Source organism: Budorcas taxicolor, chromosome 14 (genome assembly GCF_023091745.1).
Source record: "Budorcas taxicolor isolate Tak-1 chromosome 14, Takin1.1, whole genome shotgun sequence".
In the NCBI taxonomy this organism is placed as follows: Eukaryota; Metazoa; Chordata; class Mammalia; order Artiodactyla; family Bovidae; genus Budorcas; species Budorcas taxicolor.
Window position 1 is genome coordinate 16001092 of NC_068923.1, and position 22261 is coordinate 16023352.

A 22261-nucleotide genomic window follows, 5' to 3' on the forward strand; every position below is an offset into this window, starting at 1 on the left:
CCCCCCAAGGCCACCCACACCCCGTTCTCCAGGCACATACAGCCACAGGGTCTGGTTTTATTGCCTTTGAGTGTCCAGAACACCTGACTGCCCCAGACCCAATAATTTAAGGTGCCAAGAACAGGTCAGGGTGAGGGGCCGCAGATGAGGGGCTGGGCCCAGTGGTTAAAAAATACACCAGCCCCCAAACAAACAGGCCAGGAAGGAGAGCTGCCCGGAGGCGGTGTGGGCAGGGCATTAACAGGACAGCCAGGGACACAGGGCGGGGAGATTGAGGGGATTAAGCCTCAGAGGGACAGTGAGGGCTGAGGGCACAGAGAGACAGACACGCAGGCAGAGACAAAAGGAAGACTGGACCAGACAGCGGTGCGCACGCATGCACACACACACACACACACACACACACACCTGGCGTGGACAGAGAGGGAGGGAGCAGAGACAGAAATCACCCACGAGGGGTGCGGGGGGCGGGCTGGACGGCTGGTGGCGGGTGTGCCCGGGGGGCTGGGAGCAAAGGGCAGAGGGCAGCCGTGGCGGGAGCCCTGCTGAGCCCACGGCCAGGTGCCCAGGTCCTGAGCTACATGATACAGCACTTGGTCTTGTGCGCTTGGGGGTCCTTGAACCGCAGTCTCTGCTTCGGCCGGTATTTTTCCAGGTAGGTGAGCTGTTTGCTGTTGATGGCTCCGCGCCGCTTCCTGGGCAGATGGGACCAGGGTGGGGGTCAGGTAGGACCCAGGCTCGGCCACCCGCCCTGCCCCAGAGCTGCAGGCCCCAGAGGCGAGAGGGGCTGGAGTGGGTCCCCGTGACCCACAGAGCCCTCCCACCTCTGGGCCTTTGCCCGGGCTGTTCCTTCCGCCAGAATCACAGTCACTGCAGCCACCGCTGCTGCCCTTCAGGTCACCTGGCTATCGCTCCTCCAGGCTGACCGCCTCACCTCCCCAACCCCAAGGTCCCCACACTCCAAGGCCCGTGTGTTTACCTGGGGACCACCCCCAGAAAGCAGAGCCCGCGGGGATGGAGCCTGGCATGCCGGCTGGCTGGGAGGGAGAGGAGAGGAGGCGGGAGGTGGCCCTCAGGTGCCTCGGTGTGGGGGTACCTAGCACTGCCCACCAGGCACTTCCAGAGGTCACCTGTCCCCACCGCCCGTGACCTCGGACATGGCCGTGGACTGGCTCTGGTCAATGATGCATGGGCCAGGGAGGAGCAAGCCTGCGCTGCTCTGAGTCACCAGGTTGGGCCCAGCCCCCAGTCACAGGCCTTGGACTGGAACTAGGGAACCGCGGGCTCAGCGAGGTGCATGGGGCAGAGCTGACGGTGAAGGCCCGGCCCTTACCCTGGGGCCGCCTGAGATCTGTGCCAAGGCACAGAGCTGCACACAGGCTCACGGAGAGAAACCGTGTGTCTGGTGTGTGTGCACACGTGCCAGGGTCCCGAGGAGGCCAGAGCTCCTGCGGGCACACGCAGGGCTGGCCACCTGCCTGGTAAACAAGCCGGCCTCTGGGAGAAAGAGACGGCTGTGCCCTGGGAACTGTCGTCGGGGGGGCAGCACAAGAAGACACCCAGGCACGGACTGTGCGCGTGTCTCACACACACACACACTCACAGTGGGCGGGCTGGGGGCTGGCTCCAGCCCTCTGTGCCCACCCCACTGCCCCTGCTGCCACCCCGGGGCCCTGCTCCACCGGGGCTCCTTTCCCAGGGGCCGCGGCAGACAGCAGCCTCCTCCCCGCAAGGAGAGGAGGCTGGGAGACCACCATGGGGGCCGAGAATGGGGCACAGAGGGCCCAGGGGCCAGGGCTTCAGAGGGCAGTCCTGAAAGATCCTGGGGTGTCAGCTGTCCCAGCGGGGGGGTTGGGGCAGGTGGGGCAGGTGGCACTGGGGGGGGTCCTTTCACTGCTGGGCTGGGTTGGATGGCTTCTGCGGGTTCCTCCTCTCCCAAGAGCTAAGGGGAGTGACACCCCACGTCAGGAGTGCTGGAGGCTTAAAGAGGTGTCTGCCCCAGCTCCCTGTGTCAGAGATGGGTTTGGGGCAGCCTGTTACTCAGCACTGCAGGGCCTGTGCAGACTGATGTACCCCAGGCTCAAGGAGCCATGGGCCCCAGAGAGGGGACAAGCCAGGCACTCTGTGTAGCCTCTCCTCACCCTCTGCTCCCAGTCCGGGAGCAGACCACACACAGAGACCCGTCCTCAGTCGGGACTAGGCAGCCTGAGAGGTGCGCTGGTACCACAGCAGGAGGCTGCACTGAACTGGGGAAGGCCTCAGAGGATGGCACTGGGACAGGGGTCAGCAGTGCCTCCTGTCAGGGCCCTGGGCCCCTGCAGGGTAGGCAGGGAAGGATAAGAACCCCCTGCACCCAGACCCCGAGCACCCACCAGCACCCTTCCCCACCAGCCACTCACTGTCGGATGAACTGGATGGCGTCCTCATACTTCATCCCGCTCTCAATGAGGGCCAGCGCCACGAGGACTGGAGCCCTGGGCAGACGGCAGGGCCAGGTCACCCAGGCCCAGGCACCCACGCCCTCCCCAACGCCTTCCCCCTCAGGGCCTGGGGCGGCCCAGGCTTCCCCAGTGGCGCTCCCGCCCCATGGAGGGCACAGGCTCTGCCTGCACCTGCTGTGTGGCCCCAGGTGGGCAGGGCCACCTCTGTGCCTCAGGCTCCTCGTGTATAAACGTGTAGGTGGGAGGGCTGAAGGAGAGAGAGCAAAGTGCTGGGCTCAGGTCTGCCCATGGATGAGAGCTTGACTCTCGGTTACAAATCGCGTTCACGTTTCCCATGACTAGCTGGCGGGTGTGGGGTCTTTGTGTCTGGGGAGGGGCAGGGCTGTCAGCTCCTTCCCGCACGAAGTCCCAGCCACAGCAGTGGGGAGCAGGGTCAGACTTTAGGAAGGACTTCCGCCCCCCAACCCCCGGAAGGAAGTCTCGTGATGTGGGCTCAGCACCCACACCCGACGGCAAGCCAGGCCAAGAGGTCCCCAAGTTCAAGCCAGCTGCCCTGCCCCACTGGCTCACCGCCCCAGGCCGGCCACACAGTGCACAGCCACGCAGCTGCCAGGGTCATCACAGAACTTGCTCTTCAGCAGGCTCAGCCAGTCCTCCACCACTTTGCCGGGCGGGGGCGCCCCATCATCAAACGGCCAGTCCTGCAGAAGGCAGCAGCGCGTGAGGACCCCCAACTTGAAGGTGGGGTGAGAGCCGGGGCCCAGGCCAGCCTGCCCAGGGGCAGTCTGACAAGCAAGGAGGATATCGGGAGCCCCCCGAGGGTGACAGTCGGGGCAGAGGCCCCAGAGAGCGCCCCCCTGCAAGGCTCCTCCCCATCGTCTCCTCCAGGAAGCCTTCCCAGAACACCCTGCTCTTCTGGGGTGGGCAGCTGCGGGAGCCCTACTCCCCCTCTCATCAGTCCACGCTGTGGTTCTGGACTCACCCAGCCTGAGCCGTTCTGGGCCCACAGACCCAAGGGGCCTGGTCCATGAACGTGGCTGACATAGGCCTGCCTGTTTCCCCAGCCCCCAGCACAGCGGCACAGAGCAGGCCGGGCCCAAGGCTGGAGGCAGCGCTCTTCCCACGGAGCACATTCATGGGGGACAGAGAGGCCACCCCAGAATCAGCACCGCTTGGCAGCAGGGGTGCATCCACGTGTCCACCAAGGCCAGGTACCCGGGCATCTGACCCTGTTCCCAGACTTCAGATTCAGCACCCCTGGAGGGCCCCTGGAGGGCCCCTGGAGGCCACGGGTCTGCCTGGCAACTGCTTGTCTAACCTTAAGCCCTTCCTGCCGCAGGGGAGGCGTGGGAAACCCCTGTGCTCCGGGTTACTTTACAGCATTCACTTGGTGCCCTTCAGGCACCCCCACTCTAGACGGGAGGACCCCGGGTCACTCAGCGGGGAAGGGGCAGGCCTGTCCGCCCCAAGGCTCTGGCTCGGGGGCCTCCCCACAGGGCAGGAACCACGGGCCCTTCCCACGGGGCCTGCTGCCTGGACGTCGGTCCCCACTACCAGGGACCAAGGAAACCGCCCCAAGGGTCCCTCCCTGCAGCCTCCGGAGAGCCTCCCCAGAGACCTGGCAGGTGCACCCAGCCCACCCCAGAGAGGCACCCGCTGCCTGGCAACAAGGCCCCCAGACGAGCGAGACGGAGAGGAGCCCAGGGGCCGCGCCGACGCTCTGGAGATACAGCCTGCCCACAGACAAGGCGGGGGCAACCGGGTGCGCAGCAAGGCCACACACGCCTGCCTCCCCGCCCAGACCCGGCCACGCCCCCCCACCCCACCACACGCGGCCCTCACCACAACCGTGATGCCGTCCTTCTCCAGCGGGGCCTTGTCATAGGTCACCTCACACACGCGCACCACGGTGGTGGCCCCGTACTTCTTCAGGTCCTGGCGGGGAGGGAGGAGGGAGACAGGGCTGGGCAGGGGACCCCACGGCCCTCTACGGGACAGAAAGGCTGGGGCCCAGCGTGAATCGCCAGCGGCTCACGGACTTTTGGGCTCAGGGACCTGTGGGGATGGGACAGCTCTTCCTGATGCTTCTGGGGGCGAGTGTCCCTGAGCTTGCCCCACGGCAGGCAGGGTGACCCACCCACCTGCGTCACCACTGAGGCATCACAGCTGGGAGCCCAACTTCCAGCACAACCTCCCTCCTCTTGGATGCTCAGGACCCCAGAGCACTCCAGCAACTTCCAGACCAAGCTCCCGGGTCCCCAGGCAGGGCGAGGACACTACAGCCCACACATGAGCCCCTGTGTAGTCCTGCTCTGAGCAGCCCTCCCAGCCCAGACTGCAGGGACAGATCCACCCCGGGGCCAGACCCCGCATGGGGGCCTTCAGGGTCTGAGGGGAGGGGCACCTCGGGGAGGGGAGGGTGGGCACCTGCCCAGAGGGCACCCAGGAGTAAGCCCCAAGCTACCCGGGGAAAGGTCAAGGCAGTTCACAGCCAGCGCAGGGATATTTATACGCCGGGGTGGGGGCGATTCGCTGCATGGGGTCCACGTGCACCCACCCCCACCTGCTCCCGGCAGCTATTTTAGGAGCAGTGAGAAATCAGCCGCTGGACCTTGCTCATCATGCGACGGGGACACTAGACACAGAGAGGAGAGCACAGAGCTATTCTGAGAATGCGGGGAGCAGGGGGCGGGGCGGGGCAGGGGCGGGGCAGGGGCGGGGCAGAGCTCTGAGCCAAAGGGGCACCTCAGATTCCTCTGGGCCTGCAGCCGAGGGTGCTGCCACCCAGACCAGGCTGGGCCCGGACCTCATGACAGACTGAGTGCTGACACCTGCCCCACTCTGAGCCCTGACCCTGGTCCCACTCTGAGCCCTGAGCCTGGTCCCACTCTGAGCCCTGAGCCTGGCCCCACTTTGAGCCCTGAGCCTGGTCCCACTCTGAGCCCTGACCCTGGTCACACCCTGAGCCCTGAGCCTGGTCCCACTCCCTGAGCCCTGAGCCTGGTCCCACTCTGAGCCCTGAGCCTGGTCCCACTCTGAGCCCTGAGCCTGGCCCCACTCTGAGCCCTGATCCTGGTCCCACTCTGAGCCCTGAGCCTGGTCCCACTCTGAGCCCTGAGCCTGGTCACACACTGAGCCCTGACCCTGGTCACACCCTGAGCCCTGAGCCTGGCCCCACTCTGAGCCCTGAGCCTGGCCCCACTCTGAGCCCTGAGCCTGGTCCCACTCTGAGCCCTGAGCCTGGTCCCACTCTGAGCCCTGAGCCTGGCCCCACTCTGAGCCCTGACCCTGGCCCCACTCTGAGCCCTGACCCTGGCCCCACTCTGAGCCCTGACCCTGGCCCCACTCTGAGCCCTGAGCCTGGCCCCACTCTGAGCCCTGACCCTGGCCCCACTCTGAGCCCTGACCCTGCTCACACTCTGAGCCCTGACCCTGCTCACACTCTGAGCCCTGAGCCTGGTCCCACACTGAGCCCTGACCCTGCTCACACTCTGACTCCTGACACTGGTCACACACTGAGCCCTGACTCTGCTCACATTCTGAGCCCTGACCCCAACCATGGGCCATGCAGGGGGACAGCCCTCCTCCACAGGGTCCCCAGCTCAATGTCTAGAGTCCAGGCCTCCCGACGGCAGGGTGCCGACTGCCTCCCTCCATAGTCTAGCGTCTACACAGTTGCTGAAGTCCTCCTGTGCCCAGGCCCCTGTTCAACCACGAGGAGCACTCAGAGGGGCTTATATCTCGCTGCAGAGGGAACAGCTGGAGGTCTGGGGTCACAAAAGGCGCAGCACACAGTCACAGGCTCTGTAAACAGTCAAGGAGCACTGCAGAGGCCAGTCTCCTCCAGCAGCCCCGTGGAGAACGGCAGGCTCTGCAAACATTTGGTCACGTCTGCCGGGGCCACGAGCAGCAGACAGCTCGCCTGCTGGCTCTCGGGGTACAGTGGTCACTCTCTCCCGTGGCTGGCTTGGACTGCTGCCCAGCCCTTCCTCACACAGATACCTGTGCCGAGAGCTCCCAGGAGCCCCTGGAGCCCATGGGCTTCCCGCAGCCTGGGCTGGCTGTGAAGCTGGCCTTCATGCCCTGTCCCCACTCTGCTTTCTCCAGGCTGTCTAAGCAGCCGGTCCTCTCCTGGGGGGACCACCACCCTCCTCTCCTCCTGCTCAGCCTCTGTACAGAGGCCAGACGGCCAGCAAAGGGCTGCACCAGCCACAGGGACGTCCTGAGGATGCGAGGCCTGTCTCACCTCCTACCTCTGCACCTGTCTCTGCTCAGGTGGCACGGGTCCCACTGCCCACCCCGCTGACCCCCCGCAGCCCTCACACCCCAGCCCCACACGCACTCTCGTGTGCCTCTCCCAGGGGGCCTGTCATCCCAAGCTCTCCTCTCACTCGGAGGCCCCCAGCCTCGCCATGAGGCGTGCCAGATGCTCACCTCGATGAAGCTGCTGAGGGTGGCGTTGGTGGGGTTGTGCGTGATGAGGAAGCGCATGTTCTTGTAGCTGACCTCCACAGGGGCCGGCCGGTTCATCCGCGCCATGGCTGCTGCCCGCAGACGGGGCTGGGGACGTGAACGCAAGAAGGGCCCACCACCCCCCAGAACCCGAGGGGCACGAGATCCCTGTGCTTGTCCGAGAGAGAGAAAATGCTTTAAAAAAAAAAAAAAAAAACCCTGCCCCCCAGACCCCGCACAAATATTGTGCAAATACTTGGGTAGGGGGAGGATGCTGCCCGGATCACGGGTGGATGATTTAAAAAAAGAAAACCCAACACTTGACAGCACAGAACAAAAGAGCCCCCAGAAGTAAAACAGGCCGAGTCCAAGCTCCTGCCTCTCAGGGCTGGAGGATTACTAGTGGGCAAAAGCAGAAATAACAACCACCAAAAAACTCAGCAAAGAGAACTTTAAAAAGCCCAAAGTGAATCCGGCTGCCGAAGCCGTGGCCAGCGCTGCGCCTGTCACCGGGAACACCCCCCTCGGCATCAGTGGATGGCTGGAGGGCCACTCTGCTGCAAGGCCCCAGACCCCAAGGATTAAAGGCAGAACGAACTTGAAACTGAACCAATGGGGCTGCCGTGGGGTGGGGGTGACAGGCAGCGGCCGCAGGCGGACAGCGGGCGGCAGTGACACGGGGCCTCCGTCACGTTACCCCATTGGGGTACGGCGAGTCCTGGAGCGGGGCGGGGGGCTCAGGCCACAGAGCCAGCCCCGGGCCAGGCAGCAGGGGCCATGAGCGGGCGAGGGCAATGGTGAGGCCGGAGGCACGGGGGCCTCAGCAGCGGGCACGATGCAGATGCTGGGCGCGGCAGTACTCAGGGCTGCCCCCTGAGGGCCTCTCCATAAATCCCAGGCTGGTCAGCCGCAGGCAGTGTCTGGGGAGGGGAGAGAAAGCAATGAAAAGGGGTCCCGGCTCGTGCCCCTCCCTCACCAGGCCTCGGTTTCCCTCTCAGGAAAACCACAAGTGTGCTGAACCCCAACACACGATTTCAAGGCATCTGTGGTGACAGAGCCACCCCCCGAAGCCCGGGCCCCTCCACAACGCCCCGCCCCTGCAACAGACGGTCAGCCCCGTCCTCCGCGGAATTCCGGCCTCTGTGGGGTCTCTGAGCCCAGATCACTCTGGAGCAGCCCAGGTCCTCAGGGCAAGGGGCTCCAGCACAGAGGCCAAGGTGACAGAGCACAGTGGGGGTGGGGGCGGCATGGCAGCCCCCCTCATAGACACGAGCCACCTTACACGTCTCTCAAGGGCTCCCCCCTGGAAACCGGAGACTCTGGTCAGCCTCTGCCCTGGGCCGCTGTCCACCACTCACCCACAGGGCTGGCCACAGGATGGAAGCAAACAAGCCACTGCCCCCCAGGAGCTCAAAGAAGCAGGCACAGCCCACAGGAGCCCACAGGCCGGGGCCGCCCGCCAGGCGCTTGCCAAGGTGGCGACAACACGGGTGGCCGGGACTGGGGTCCCACCGTGACAGGGCCTCAAGGAGGGACATTGCCGGGCCCCAGATACGGCCGTCAACACCTGCAAGCCTGTCTCTCCCTCTCTAGGCCCCAAAAGGCCAGGGCCAGGGGCCCCAACAGGAGCAATGAGCCCCACTCCCACCCCCACGGACAGGCTGGGAGACCTTGAGCACGTCACTAGCCTCAGTTTCCCCATCTGCAAACTGAGGGCCCAGAGAAGATGCCCCCAAGGCTCCTCCAGCACAACCCAGTGGTCAGCAGACCCCTCCATCCACTGGGCTCAGCCTGGCCCCGCCGTCAGAATCCACACCTGCTTACCGGGCAGGTCCTTCATCCACCCACCCAACACCTCTTACCTCTGCCCTGCCCAGCACCCCCTTCCCCAGCTGCCCACCAGGCCGGCTGGGCCCCTGGAGCCTCAGCCCAGGTGCAGACCAGTCCTGCAGCTGGGACCCGGACACGGCGGGGTGGGGGCGGCGGGCGGCTCCACGGCTGCTCCAGGCTCACGCTCTGCCCCTTGCCCAGTTCAGGAAGGTTACGTGGGGGTCCCCAGGGAGGGGGTCAAAGGCAGGGAGAAGGGACCGCACACCACCCCAGAGCAGGCTTCCGCTCGGAGTACGGGCAAGGAAAGAGCCAGCCGCCAGGCGCCTTGAACAGCACGCGAAAACCTGCCCTCCTGGGGCTGTGGGAGGTCCCCATGCATGCATGTTTACAGAGGGAAGGGAGGGAAGGGGCCCAGGGAAACCACAGGACGACAGGCCTCTCCTAAGGGCCCGACCCGCCACCTCCCCACCTGCTGGACACCTGGGGAGACCCCATGGGCAAGGGCAGACGGCCTGACTCTCCTGCCAGTGACCCTGGAGAGCCATGCCACAGTCCTGCCCATGTGAAACCTGTCACCTGCATGCAGGGGCCTGGGGTCAGGCTGGCTGGGGGCAAGGATCAGGGCCCTAGATGGAATGGGGTCAGGGTCTGGGCTGAGGCAGGACCAAGATCACTGCCCAGCTGGGCTGGGGTCTTGCCAGACACCCCACTTGTCTCCTCAACGTCTAGGGCCCCCACCCCCAGGTGAGAGGGAAACAGTGAAACCCTTCTTGCTGCCCCCAGGCTGTCCCACCGGGCTCAACCAGGCCTGCGGCCTCCCCCTGGGGCAGAGCCCCCCTTCCTAACCACACCACCCCCACCTTGAGGTCACCAAGCAAGTCCCCAGGCAGGGCTGAGCCAAGTCCACCAGCCAGTACCCCTCACGCCCACCCTCACCTCCACCCTGGGAAACACGAGCCCTCCTGGAAGCCCAAGGCCCCTCCCTCTGCCTTCCTGCCACTGACCCCACACCGCCATCCTGGGGCCCCAGCTGCCCCACAGCCCCGCTCGAGGCTCTAAGCTCTCTGCTATGTCCCTGACAGTCCTCCTTTCCAGAACCATTAGGAGAGGGCCCCGCCTGGCCCCTGTCCGCAGTCGAGTAAACAGGCCAGGGCGGGCTGGGGGACCTTCCAGGGCCCTGAGCAGGCCAGGCCCGGGAAGAGCTCCCCGTGAGAGTTCCCAGGCTCAAGTCCCGATGACACAGCTGACTGAGGAGCTGGAGTTTGACTCCAGAGGGCTTCCAGAGTGCCAGCCTCCGTGGACCCGGGATCCTCTCTGACATGGGGGAAGGCTGCAGGGCCAGGGTTCATGGGGGTCCCAAGAGAGCTAAGGAGGGGTTGCGTGGGAGCACCGTGCCCAAGACCTGCCGGGAGGGCGCGGGTGGGGCGGTGGGCGGAGACCCCCTGTCCCGCAGCGCGCACCGTAGGGTGCGGGAGGGGCTCGTTCCAAGGGCACGGCTCCCTCCCTCCCGGAGCGGGGCTGGGGTCCTCCCGGGACGCCCCCCGCCCTCGCGGCCTCGGCTCACCGGCGGGCCAGAGTCCTGCCGCTGCCTCCATTCGCGCGGGACCGGGCAGGGCCGGGCGCGGTGGCCGAGACTCAGTGCACCGGGCGCGCCGGCCTCCCCGCGGACGCCGGGTGGCCGGGCTGCGGGGGGGCTATTTATAGCGCCCGGGCATCACGTGGGCGGCGTGGCCGTGACCAGCGGGCGACCCTGCTGGTAGTGACTCCCACACCTGCCGCCTAAATATAACCACAGGCCAGCCCGCACGCCGGGGCAAACAAAGAGGGCTGGGCCGGGAGAGGAAGCGCCGGCGGAGGAAGGGGAAACGCAAGGGCGGGGGCGCTGCCCGCGCACCCCGCCTTCCTCCCACCGTGCCCTGAACCCTCCAGCGGCTCCCCCAGCAGGGAGCGGGCGCTGCCCCAGGTCCAGAGGAGCTCAGCTTGAGCCGGGGCCCGGCAGGGAACTCGGTGCAGGTCCGGAGGGCGAGCTTCCTTTGGGAATGGAAAGGAGGGTGCCCCGTGGCCCAGGTGGGCTTCAGAAGCTGACGCCCACAGGATGAAGGATGGTGACGGACACCTGGTCTGGCCCTGCTCAGAGAGCTGCCCAGCTCCCCAGCCTCAAACGCCAGGACCTCTCTACTTGCTGAGCACCTGCCGTGTCGGTCACTGAATCCTCGACACACCCCTGGGGGTGCTGCTGTCGCTCCCTCTTCCCCAGTATGCAGGTGGGGAAACAGGCAGGGGGACACTCGAGGAGGCAGCTGTCACCCAGGGAGGGTCTCCACCTCTGCTCATCCTCCAGTGCTCAGTGCAGACGCCCCCTCCCCAGGAGGCCCTCTGTGATGGGAAACCCTCCCCTGGGCCCAGGCCTGAACCCCCAGCAGGGTGCTGGCTTCACCTCCTGGAAACACCAGGTCAGGAACACACGCGCTCCCCAGACTGTGAGCCCTGAGAGCGCACAGCTGCGCACCGCAGGCAACCGTGTACCTGCCCCAGCCAGCTCAGGGGCCCACGGAAGGGGGTGGAGCAGGGTGGGTAGAGCCCCCAGCACACAGGGTCCCCAGAGGCCCTGCCTCGCTGGGAACCCGGCTCTGAGCCCAGCTCCCAGCCAGCCAGCCTGGCCCCTGCAATCATCGGTCAGCGCCGCAGGGGCGGGGTGGGAGGAACTGGCCAGGGGCCCAGCCCAGAGCAGGGCCGGGTCCCAGGCTCTCCCCACACACATACCCAGAGTGTCAGCCAGGCCCAGGGACCCACACTCCCCCACCCCTGCCAGGCGAGCAGGCAGAGGCGAGGAGAGGACAGCCGTGTGCAGAGCAGAAAGGCTGGCCGGAGCCCTGCCCCAGCCAAGCCAGGTCCCTGCCACCAGCTCAGGAGCCCCGGGGCAAGGGCTCCTCCACCCAGAACCAAGGTGGCCTCAGCCCAGGACGCCCATTCCAGTGCTCTTAGGTCCCAGCTTCCAGCAGCCTCTTCCTACAGGCCAGCTCTGGGCCCTCAGGGCCCCACCAGTATCCCATCTGGACAGCTTCCTGAGCATTTGTCCCCTCAGACACCGTGGTGGATGCTGCACGCCATGAGCAGAGCCCATCGGCCACACTGTATTAATAAAATAGCAGCTCAGAGGGGTCGAGGGACTCAGCCCGAGTCACACAGCCGACAAGCAGAAGAACCAAAGTCGAGCTGAGTTTTGCTGACCTCCGGAGACCCTCACCCTCTGGAGAGAGGACCCCTGGGCAAGCTGCTCTCCTGCCACGTCACGCTGCATCCCCATCCATACAAGCTAAGAGGTCCCATCAGCTTTGTGGACCTGCACCCAGGACCCAGAGCCCACCAGGCTGCTGAGGCCGCAAACTAGCACCCCTGTCCCCCCCGTCACTGGGGGCACCCGCTCTGGCCAGGCCTGGGGGGCACCTGCTGGCCTGGCATCATCCCAAGCCCTTTGGAGAAGTCTATTTTTATCAGGGCAGGAGCCATTCCTGGAATCCTCCCAGACAATCCCAAGTCCACTTGCTGCTTGGGGGCGGGGAGGGGACCCAACAGGCCGAGCCCACACCCACCCCTGGGGAGTCTCCCCAGAGCCCTCTGCTCCTGTGTCCACAGCACCGAGGATCCGGCCCCCTCACTGACCAAGTTCAGCTGCCTGCCCTCTCTGCAGCCACAGGCCCTTCAGAGCAGTTTCCCCACCCCCCAGGGAACGTGTGTCCTGAAGGAGGGGCTCAACTCCACCCGCCTCCTCCGCACAGGGCCTGGCACTAGGAGGCCCTCCACTTGTTGTGGAAGGAACAAATGACCCAACGTCCTGGGCAGAGCTCCAGATCTGGGCACCATCCAGAAACCATCACGGGATCGCAGCCCCTGAAGTCCAGAGGAACCTCAGAGGTCACCCGCGCCGTCTCATCACCAGCTTGCACACCTCTGGTGACAGGGGGCGGGGGGGTGGGGGGGCTCGCTGCTCTTTGGCGGCACCTTCCATGCTGGGCAGCTCCCCGAGTTATGCATCCGCTCCTTCTAGGGCCTCCTGGATGGGCCCCAGCAGGAGGCACCCTGCAGAGCAGGCGCTGTGGAGGGCAGAATTGGAGGATCGGGTGGTCAGGGAAGGCTTCCTGGAAGAACTGGCCAGGGAGGGTGACAGGCATGCAGCTCATATCTGGAAGCTCATCATCAGGGTTCAACCAGCTGCCCCGACTCCCTGTGCGACCTGGGGCTGTCACTTGCTCTCTCCAGAGCTTGAGACCTCCTCTGTAAGTGGTGACACTGCCAGGAAGGGAAGCCACTTTCCAGTGGTGCCAGCTCCAAGCCGGTCAAGAGGTGCCCAGGCTCTGACCTGGAAGCAGAGCTGTTAGGAGCAGGCTTGAGTTTCCACCCGGGGAAGGCACCTGTTCTCTGCCAGGATCTGGGGATAAGAAGAGGGCTGCAAACACACTGCCCCAAGACGCTGCACAGGGCCACCCTCACCACACCGGGTTTAACAGTGCCTCATGGACTTGGTGCACGCTTGCCAACCCAAGTGGCCGGCACCCACATGCCATCAGCCCCCAGCACGGCCCGGGCAGGCCACAGTGCCACTGTGGACTCAGAAGCAGGCAGGTGGGTGTGGGCGAGGCTGCTGGGCCCTGGCCTGGCCGTCACCAGTGGTGGGCACAGAGCAGGCAGCCAGGTGAGCCAGACCAGGCACCTCGGGTCTTCTGAACCCCATGGCCACCCCGAGTCCACCAGGCCCACCCGAAGCCTCCCTGGTCTCAATGGCACCACCGGGCAGGCACCCAGGTGAGGGGTTTGGCCTCCCCACAGCCGGGCTTCCGGGGCCCTGGCCCTCCCCACCTTGGCCTCAGCTGGCCTGGCCTCACTGTGCGGGGCCTGGGACCTCCCCTGAAGGGCGCAGCGCGAGAGGAGAGGGCAGAGGACAGGCAGAGGGCCGACTTGCCCACGGGATCTGGGGTTGAGCCTGACGCTGTCTGGGACCACCCACCCCTGGGGGCCCCCGCTCCTCATCGGAAAAAGGTATGACAAGCCCTGCCCGGCCGGGACAAGGGCCCATGGGCACTAATGGCTGGAAAACGGGGCCCCTGTGGCCAGCAGGCAGCAGCTCCGACGAGGGGACAGGGCAGCAGGGGAAGCAGGACTGCCAGGAGCCCTGCCGGTGTCACCTCTGCCCACCACAGCGTGGGCCCCCACCAGAGCCAGCCCCCCTCCTGCATGCTGGTCAGTGCTTCCTGCTGGGGGCCCATGGCGGGGGCACGTGCAGGGTCAGTGGCGCGTGGAAGAGGCGGCTCCAGCTGCCCAGGCAGTCTGCCTGTGCCGCCACACGGTGACACCTGGCCGCAGCTCATCCCAGGGGCCCGCACGCGGGGGACTGTGCTCTGGGGCTGCCTGCCTCTGCCCGAAGCCCCACCGTTCGCCCGTCGCTGACCAGGACCCCCTCCCCAACCTGAGGTCTCAGCCCTGGCTCTGAGCCCAGTCTGGTGCCCGGGTCCTGCCTGCAGCCTCCCCTGCTCCCACCCTGGACCTCAGAACTCCTCCAAGGGGGACAGGGGAGCCAGCACCCGTTCATTCATTCATTCACCCAATTCACAAATGTCCACTGAGCATCTTCCTCCACTGCTGCGTGCTAGGCTGAGGTTGGGGACACAAGGGAAGAAGTCACCAGTAGATGCAAAAAGCCTGCCCTGCCCTCTCCTGCCCCACCACCACCCCGATGGGGCATCTGGCCACCCCTCTGCACCCCAACCCCCACCCTAAGAAGCCACCTCCCAGACTGCCCAGCACAAGTGGGCTGGATAATACTGTGGCTGCCCAGAAGGGCTGGGAGTGACCCCCAAACCCGTACAGGTGGCATTACTGAGCCTGGGGTCACTGCAAAGAGACCTCACTCCCCCAGTGCCTCAGTTTCCCAGGCTGTCACCTGCAGGGTTAGAATGTGGCATTTTCACAGTGCCAACTGTCACTGGGCTACCAGGTCCCACCTGGACAACACAGGCCAACGGCCCAGCCGCCCCTCCCCTGGCTTACACCGGGGGAGCACCACCCCCCTACAACTGCCCCCTGGCCTCTGGGGGTGGACACTGGGGGGTCAAGAGTGAGCAAACCTCCATGACCCCAGGTTGGGTGGGGGTCAGTGGCAGGACACACAGCCAGGCAGTGGACTGAGTTAGACAGAAAGGACGCTGGTGGGGTGGGGGACACGAGGCCTCCCAGCAGGCGCGGCCTTTGCACAGAGACTCAGGACGCACACGCACGGCACAGGTCCCCAAGAGGGGACACGCCAGACCCCCTTGAGCCCTGCAAGAACAGCACGCCCTATCTCGCACTGCTTGCCAGTCCAGGACGTTTCCACCACCACCATCGCCCTCGCCTTCACCCTACACACCCCCCACCTGAGGAAGACTGCGTGCCCCGTTCCACACAGAGGCCAGACGGAGACGCAGAGCAGAGCTGAGACATGGGTTCCTTCTCTTCACCCCAGTGAGTCTTGGAAACCTCACGGTGGGGAGCCTGGGCCCAGGGGCGTGCTAACACAGACAAGGCCTTCAGTGCAACCGCAGCAGTGGCCCAGCAGCAAGCATCAGCATCAGCAGCTCCGCGTCCTCAACTCAGAGCCCAGCAGCTCTCGGGCTCAACACAATTAGCACCAACCCCTCAGGGGGTTATTAAAACCCAAGGTAATAAGGGCTGACAGTCTAAGCTGCCACTCATTAACAGTAAACATTAACAATGGTAGTTACCGCCTGTCGAGAACCTGCTTTCTGAGGAAGCCCTAAGATAGCTGGAGTCAAAGGCCAGGAGGTCCTCACTTCCGGGCTGGGGGTTCCGCCTTCCTGATCTGTTTGGTACAAGGGGGCTGGACAAGGCCCAGCTGGTCACTGTGAGGCTCAGAGTCCCAATCTGCATTAACAGCCACACCAACCACAGACGCACGTGGGTCAGGCTGTCGCCAGCCCCAGAGCACCCCCTAGGGCACCTGCTGACCGGGTGACCCAGACAGCCCCCCTCACCCCGCCTGGCAAGGACTGCCGCCTCCTTTCACTCCCCAGCATGGTGACACATGACCAACCATGTGGTCACTGTGTCGTGACCCTCGTCTAACAAGAGAGGACACGGGTGCAGGGGGTCTCAATCACTACTCAAGGGGCAGAAGAACCAGGCTGTACACCCCCCCACTGGCCCTGGGGCCTTGCTCTGCACTGTGACCCTGTCTCTCTGCCGACTGTGTGACCAGCGGTCCCGCTCACCCTCACCCTGTACCACTGAGGCAGGGGTGCCACGCCCCAGAGGCCCAGGGCGCACAGCAATATCACAGGGCCTGGAAGGACAAGGCCCCCTCACCCCATTGGACGGAGGAAACCACTGAGGCTCCCCACTGAGCCATAAGCATGAGCAGGAAGGCCTGGGGACCGCGAGGCCCATGGTCTCTTGGGCTCTGCCCCCACGGTGCCCACATCCCAGGCCCCACCCACCTGAGCCTGCCGGGAGCCCCACACACTCACTCGCTGTCCCGCGTCCTGAGTCCTGGAGGCCTGCAGAGACCGCGCCCCCAGCCCAGCTTTATCCCAGGCCTGGCCTCCCGCCCTCCCCACGTCAAAGGCCCTGGGACCGCCCGCTGGCCCAGGAGGCGGGGGCTCAGGCAGGGGCAGCCCCGGAAGGATCCGGGCTCCCAGGGCGGGCTCCCAGGGCAGTCCCAGCAGCCAAGCAGGGAGGTGCGCGGGGGGGGGGTGGGGGGGTGGCACGACACAAGTCGGAGTTCACGGCGGGCACCCCAGTCTCGGGAAGAGGGCAGGAGAGCCCCTCCCCCGTGAGCCAGGCTCTGGGGCCCACTGGGGGCAGGACAGTCCCCAGAGCCTTGTAACCACTGGCAGGCAGAGCTGAAGGAGACAGGCGGGGCAGGTGGGCGGCAGCAGAGCAGTGGGGAGGGGTCAGAGGCCCAGCCCGGGCCTGCAGCTGGCAGGGTGGGCACTCTGAGACACAGCCTGGGGGCTTCCCAGGTCTCTGGCCTGTCTTCTCACTGCCTGCTGTGGCTGGAAAGGGGCTCCCGGGGCCCTTCCCTTGCAGAGGGGAGCTCACTGCACCTCCAGAGAAACAGCCCAGCCCTCTGCAGTCTGCCCCCCACCTAAGAAGTCCCCCAGGAACCCCCGAGCCTACTCAGGGGGCAGCCAGGCTTGCCCAGAGCCCCCTCTGAGCTCAGTGCTCAGCTCCTCCTGTCATCCTGTTTTCTCCACAAGGAAGTGGGGGAGAAATCCAACAGGCAGGCTAGCCCACCCACCCAGGCCTGGGGCTGGCTGCAAAAGCACTAAGGAAGTGGGAACCCCCGCCCGTGGGGGAAGGGCTGTTCCTACTTCCCAGGGTCAGGGTCACTTGCCCCTCCCCCACCAGGATGTTGCCCCAGTCTTGGTGACATCAGGAGGGGTGGAACCCACAGGGCTGGGGTGGGGTGTGTATTTCAGGCTCACCCAGCCCCCAGGCCTGTACTTCTTGGGGGCAGAGGGAGGCCATGCTCTGCTTGCACCCCTCCCGGTGCGCAATGGGGGCAGTTCCTACCCTCTGCCACACATTCGGCCGCCCATAACCTCCCCCTCCCTGTCCCATCGCTAGGTCCCCGCTGGTTCCCACCACCCACCACCCCAGACGGAGGCCCTTCCCCAAGGGCCTGTCACCCAGGTTCAGCCCATCGTGACTACCCAGTGCCTCGGCCAACCCCCAAAGCCCTCTTCAGCAACCCCCCAGCCCTCTGGCCTGACGCTGCCTGGGTCCCCCACACAGACATGGGGTGTCCACCGTTCTGGGCCCAGGCCTCCCACCCACCGGGGACCTTGACATCTGTATTCACACAGGCAGCTGGGCTGACCTGGGCGGCTGGGAGCGGTGTTCTGTAGGTCCTGCCAGGCCCCGAGGCTCTCTGCTGGGAGAGCCCCCCAGCCCCAGCAGGGGTGGGGTCTGGTTATCTGGGATGCAGAGCCCATCACGCTGGGATTCTAGACAGGAGGAACAGAACTTCAAGCCTGCCCTGCGCTCGGAGTTAGACCTGCACCCACAGCCCTGGCATGCTCCTCCTGGGCCCCGTGGGGCTGGCACCGACTCCTGGCACCATGCCACCCTGTCTCCAAGGCCCCTAAAGGCCGATGCCCAGAATGGGCCTGGCTCCGGGAAGGGCATGGAGTTTCACAGATCCACTTGACACTGATGGCCCCTGAGAGGCCCACACCGCCCCCCCACCAGCGCAAGCCCCTGCCAGGAACACGGAGGCCCCAAGGAGGCCCCTGATCCTGGCCTCCCGAGAGCTGAGCGCTCCCCAGGCAGAGCCCCAGCCCCTCCTATTTCACGAGCACATCGCTGGGACCCTCAACAGGCAGAGGGACCTCTGGGCTCCCACGCTGGGGCCTCAGAGAACATGGGTGGGAGACGGGGCCTCACAGACGGTCCATGTGGCCTAACAGGCCTCACTGCCCGAGAGGAGGCTGCCCTTGCCCACCAGGATCAGCTGGAGACCCCACAGGGGTCCTCAGCCGGCAAGGGGACAAGGCCTGCACGAGTGCCCTCGGCGCAGAAGTCCTCCTCCCCTGGCTGCTGGGTGCCCTGGGCCCATCTCCTCCCCTTTCTGGGCCTTGTGAGCCAGCAGCCAGGCGCAGGACGAGAAAACAGAACCGCACAGAACCCACAGAGCAGCCATGCGGCCTGCCGGGCGGGGGCAGAGTGCGCACACGATTGGGTTCCAGCAAAGCCCACCCTGCGGGATGGATCCTGATCAAGCTGGGCGATGGCCCCCACCCCCCCTCCGTGGAGAAGGGGCTATGGCTAACTCCTGGGGACAGTGAGGGGACAGGGTCCCTGAGGGTGGGTAGGAGAGTCTGAGCAGAGGAGAGGGGCTCTGAGAAGCAGCCAGCACCCGGCAGGCACTCCCCTCCCAAGGGGGAGCAGGGTCAGCTCCCCCCAGCACCCTCAGGCAGGGCTGCCAGTCCCCTGTGCCCACCCGAACCCTCTGCACCCACCAGGGAGGTCGGGAGCTGAGCTGGCCCCTCCTCCTTCAGGACCCTGGCAGCAGGGTGCCAGGGACCTTGGGGGCCCAGGGTCGAGTGGATCTTGAAGCATCAGGGTGTGATGGTCACTTCTGTCCACCCCCATACCCAGGAGCCTGGCCAGAGCAGGACCCCCTGCCTGGGTCACTAGACAGGAGATTGCAGCCCAGCTGAACCCAGGTCCATGGGCCCCCCAGCACCCCCAGGCCACCCCCAGCCACTGCCCAGCTCACCCCTCCTCTTACCTCCCATGCACGTCCCAACCCTGGGCCCAGGGTCCAGGCCCATAAAGGAGGAGAAGGCCGGAGGCCCCTTCCACATACTGGCCCCACACGGAGCCCTTGTCACGGGGACCTCCCCACATTCAACCCCAAACTGGCGCTGGAAGGCACCCAGCCCCCCATCATCTGGATCAGGAAACCGAGGCTCAGGCCTCACAGGGCAGCTCTGAGGGGCTGAGCCAGCATTCCCGGCCAGCCCAGGGTGGGCACTTCTGTGTATTTTCTCCTCCAACCAGGCCCCGGAGAGGAACCTGAGGCCCAGCCTCCGCAGACTTTGGGGCTCCAGGAGGCCCCGTCACCCGGAGCCTGCCCAGTTCCCCCTACCCCACCCCCGCCATGTGCCCAGAGCGCAAGGCCACTGGGGGTCAGGCGGGCAGGAAGGGGGCGCGAGATCATGGAGGTGGCCGGGGCCCTTGGCCAAGGCCCTGGTGGACGCACGTCAGAGGGGCCTGCAGGAACCGCGGGAAAGAGCGCTGACCTGGCCTCGGGAGGCCACGTCCAAAATAACCAGCCCAGCCACCCTGCAAGGACTCGGCCGGGCGCACGTAGGCCTCTCAGCCCGGGCGCTGCCAAGCTGGGTGCAGAAGGTCATGGCTATTTCTGGGCCAGCCTGGCAGCGAGACGCAGCCCCCCAGTGCCCCCAAAGAGCCGGTGCAAGGGGACAGCCCAAGCAGGTCCCAGCCGCAGGATGCGCGGCCTCTACCTGGGGCAGGGGTCCTGCCGGGGGACCCCACGCTGTCCCCTTCCAAAAAGCCCACTGGCATCATCAGCATGTCAGGGTCACGCTGGTCTCATTGGGCAGTTCCGGGCCTTCTCGGCCACAAATCCCTGTGCTGGGCCCTTGGCCGCACAAAGAACCATAGCCTCCCGCAGCACGCGGGGCTTCTGCTCTCTGCTCTCCAGCAGCTCCAACCCTAAGTGCACAGGGGAGGCTTTGACTGTGGCCGGAACCCCCTGTGCCCACACAGGCACCCCCTGCCCTGCCGGGCCACAACCCCAGGAACGCCTCGTCACACACAGCCTCCAGCCTGGGGCTCCGCCTGCCTCATGCGGGTCAACACCACCACCCCCATAACTTTGCGGGTGCCAATGATCGTCTGACTGATGGGAACCTGGGGCCCAGAGAGGACGTGAGACGCTGAGGTGCAGCCTCACTCGAACCCCCAGGCCAGGCACGTTCTCCGTGGGCCAAGGGGAAGGGGACGGTTCCCTTTCATCACCCCAGACCCAGGCTTCTGTCCACAGAGTCTGCCCCTCCCAGCAGAGCACAAGCTTGGGAGCCTGCCCCGGTTCCCACCGTGGCTTCCCCACTGCAAGCTGTGTGCCACTGGGCACATCTCTCAGCCTTGCTTTGCCTCAGTTTGTTCATCTGTGAAACGGGTTCACTGGAAGCTCATTCCACATGGAGCTGCTGCTGGCTGTTCTCCTGGGTCTGGAAGGAAGCTCCCCTCCCGAGCAGCCTTGCCTGAGTCCCTGGGTGCTCCCACTGTGCTGGGCACCCACGGGGGCTCTGACAGGACTCTGGGATCCCCGGGAGGGTCCACGTTCAGGGTCCTGATTCTCCCAGTGGTTCGTTGGACACTTGAGAGGACTTCTTCCCGCAGGGTGACTCGGAGCCCTCATTTCTCTACACACGGGGCTATCTGGAGGCGGGCAGTCAGCAGCGCATTTCCAGAATGTTTCTGAAGCCAGGCACTAGCAACGAGGCGCCTCCCAGAACCCACCTCAGCAACAGCAGGCTAGGCCAGAGGAGGGCCCCAGCCGCGAGGGTCCGAGAGCCTCCAGGCCTGGTGGCCCGTCCTGCTCGCCTGTGTGTCTGGGAGCATCTCTCTGAGCCTGGGCCCCGTCTGTGAGGACGGACGATGAAGACTGCGGGCAGGGCTTTGAGGAGTGCGGCGGGCAGGCCACGCTGGCAGTCACTGCGTGGCCATCACAGCAGGGCGAGGGCCGAGCACGCACTCCTCCCCTCCCCCGGGTCCCCACCTGGGCCATGCCATGGCGACAGTGACCTGAGGGTGGCAGGATTAGCTCCTGGATGCAGGGGTCCCCTTCCACGAGAACGGCCCAGACGCCCAGCCCGGGAGGGCAGCTGGAAGGCCCCAGCCGCGGGGAGCTCAGCGCCCCCGCCAGCCCCACCAGCCCCAGCAGCGCGGCTTCCCCAGACAGAGGCAGCAGAGGCCAGCACCGCATGTCCGGGGCAGCCGGGTGTCAGGACCTGGGCGCCTGCACCCCCAGCTTAAGCACCTGCTCAGCTCCCGGAGAGGGAGCGGGGACCCATGGGGACAGAGGACCCGTGGGAAACCCTCCTCTCCAGGGCTGAGCCTCCTGCGGGGCTGAGGTGCCTTCCAGCCTGGGGTCTGCACCGGGCCCCAGCTCCCTTGAGGGGCTCTGGGCATGGCTGCGGGCCAGCGGGCAGCCTCAGCCACCCCACCCCTCCCTGCCCAGCGGCTGACTTCAGCCCCTCTGCCTGGACCGCACAGCACAGCTCCACAGCCTCTGGGAGGGGCTGGGGGCAGAGGCCGGGGGAGCTGGCCTGAGGGTCGCCCCCAGGGCCCAGGGACTTATCTCCACCTGGCAGCATCATGCCAGCCATTCCCACAGTCAGAGGAAGCAGCGGCCCACAGGCCTCCTCCAGAGAGCCAGGCCAGGACTCGGAGGGGACGCCGCCCGCCAGCACCTTGGAGGCCGGGAGGCCCCTGGCGACACCTTCTCCAGGCCGGGCACGGACGCCCAAAGTCAGACAAGCAGGTCCTGCTATACAGCACAGGGAACTCTACTCAATATCCTGTGCTAAACCATAAAGCAAAAGAACGTGAAAAAGAATACGGATGCGGCAGGCTTCCCTGTGGCTCAGTGGGTAAAGAATCTGCTTGCAGTGTAAGAGACCCAGCTTCGATCGCTGGGTTGGGACGATCCCCTGGAGAACGGAACGGCTACCCACTCCAGTATTCTAGCCTGGAGACTTCCACGGACAGAGGAGCCTTGCGGACTACAGTCCACAGGGTTGCAGAGTCGGACATGCCCAAGTGACTAAGGAGTATATACATACGTATAAGAGCCACTTGGCTGTACAGAAGAAACAGTAAATCAGTTAGACTCCAATTCAGTAAAAATGCCCAGGGCCAGATGGGTGTGAGTGCCAGGCAGCCCCTCCTCACCAGACCCAGCAAGGCCGATGTAAAAAGAAAAATATGGGCAGGGACAGACCAGGCAG

The 22261-nt window shown here is 65.6% G+C and overlaps 1 protein-coding gene across 1 annotated transcript; it reads right to left on the reverse strand.

Annotated features, from left to right (window-relative positions):
• Positions 1–37: 37 nt before the first annotated feature.
• Positions 38–10426, reverse strand: PTP4A3 (protein tyrosine phosphatase 4A3). Its single transcript, XM_052651486.1, has 6 exons — positions 10288–10426; positions 6876–7813; positions 4284–4376; positions 3012–3142; positions 2400–2474; positions 38–695 (listed from the first exon to the last, which is right to left on the reverse strand). The coding sequence occupies exons 2-6, from the start codon at positions 6978–6980 to the stop codon at positions 578–580; spliced, it is 522 nt and encodes a 173-aa protein (XP_052507446.1). The 5' UTR covers positions 6981–7813; positions 10288–10426; the 3' UTR covers positions 38–577.
• Between the last annotated feature and the right edge of the window lie 11835 nt (positions 10427–22261).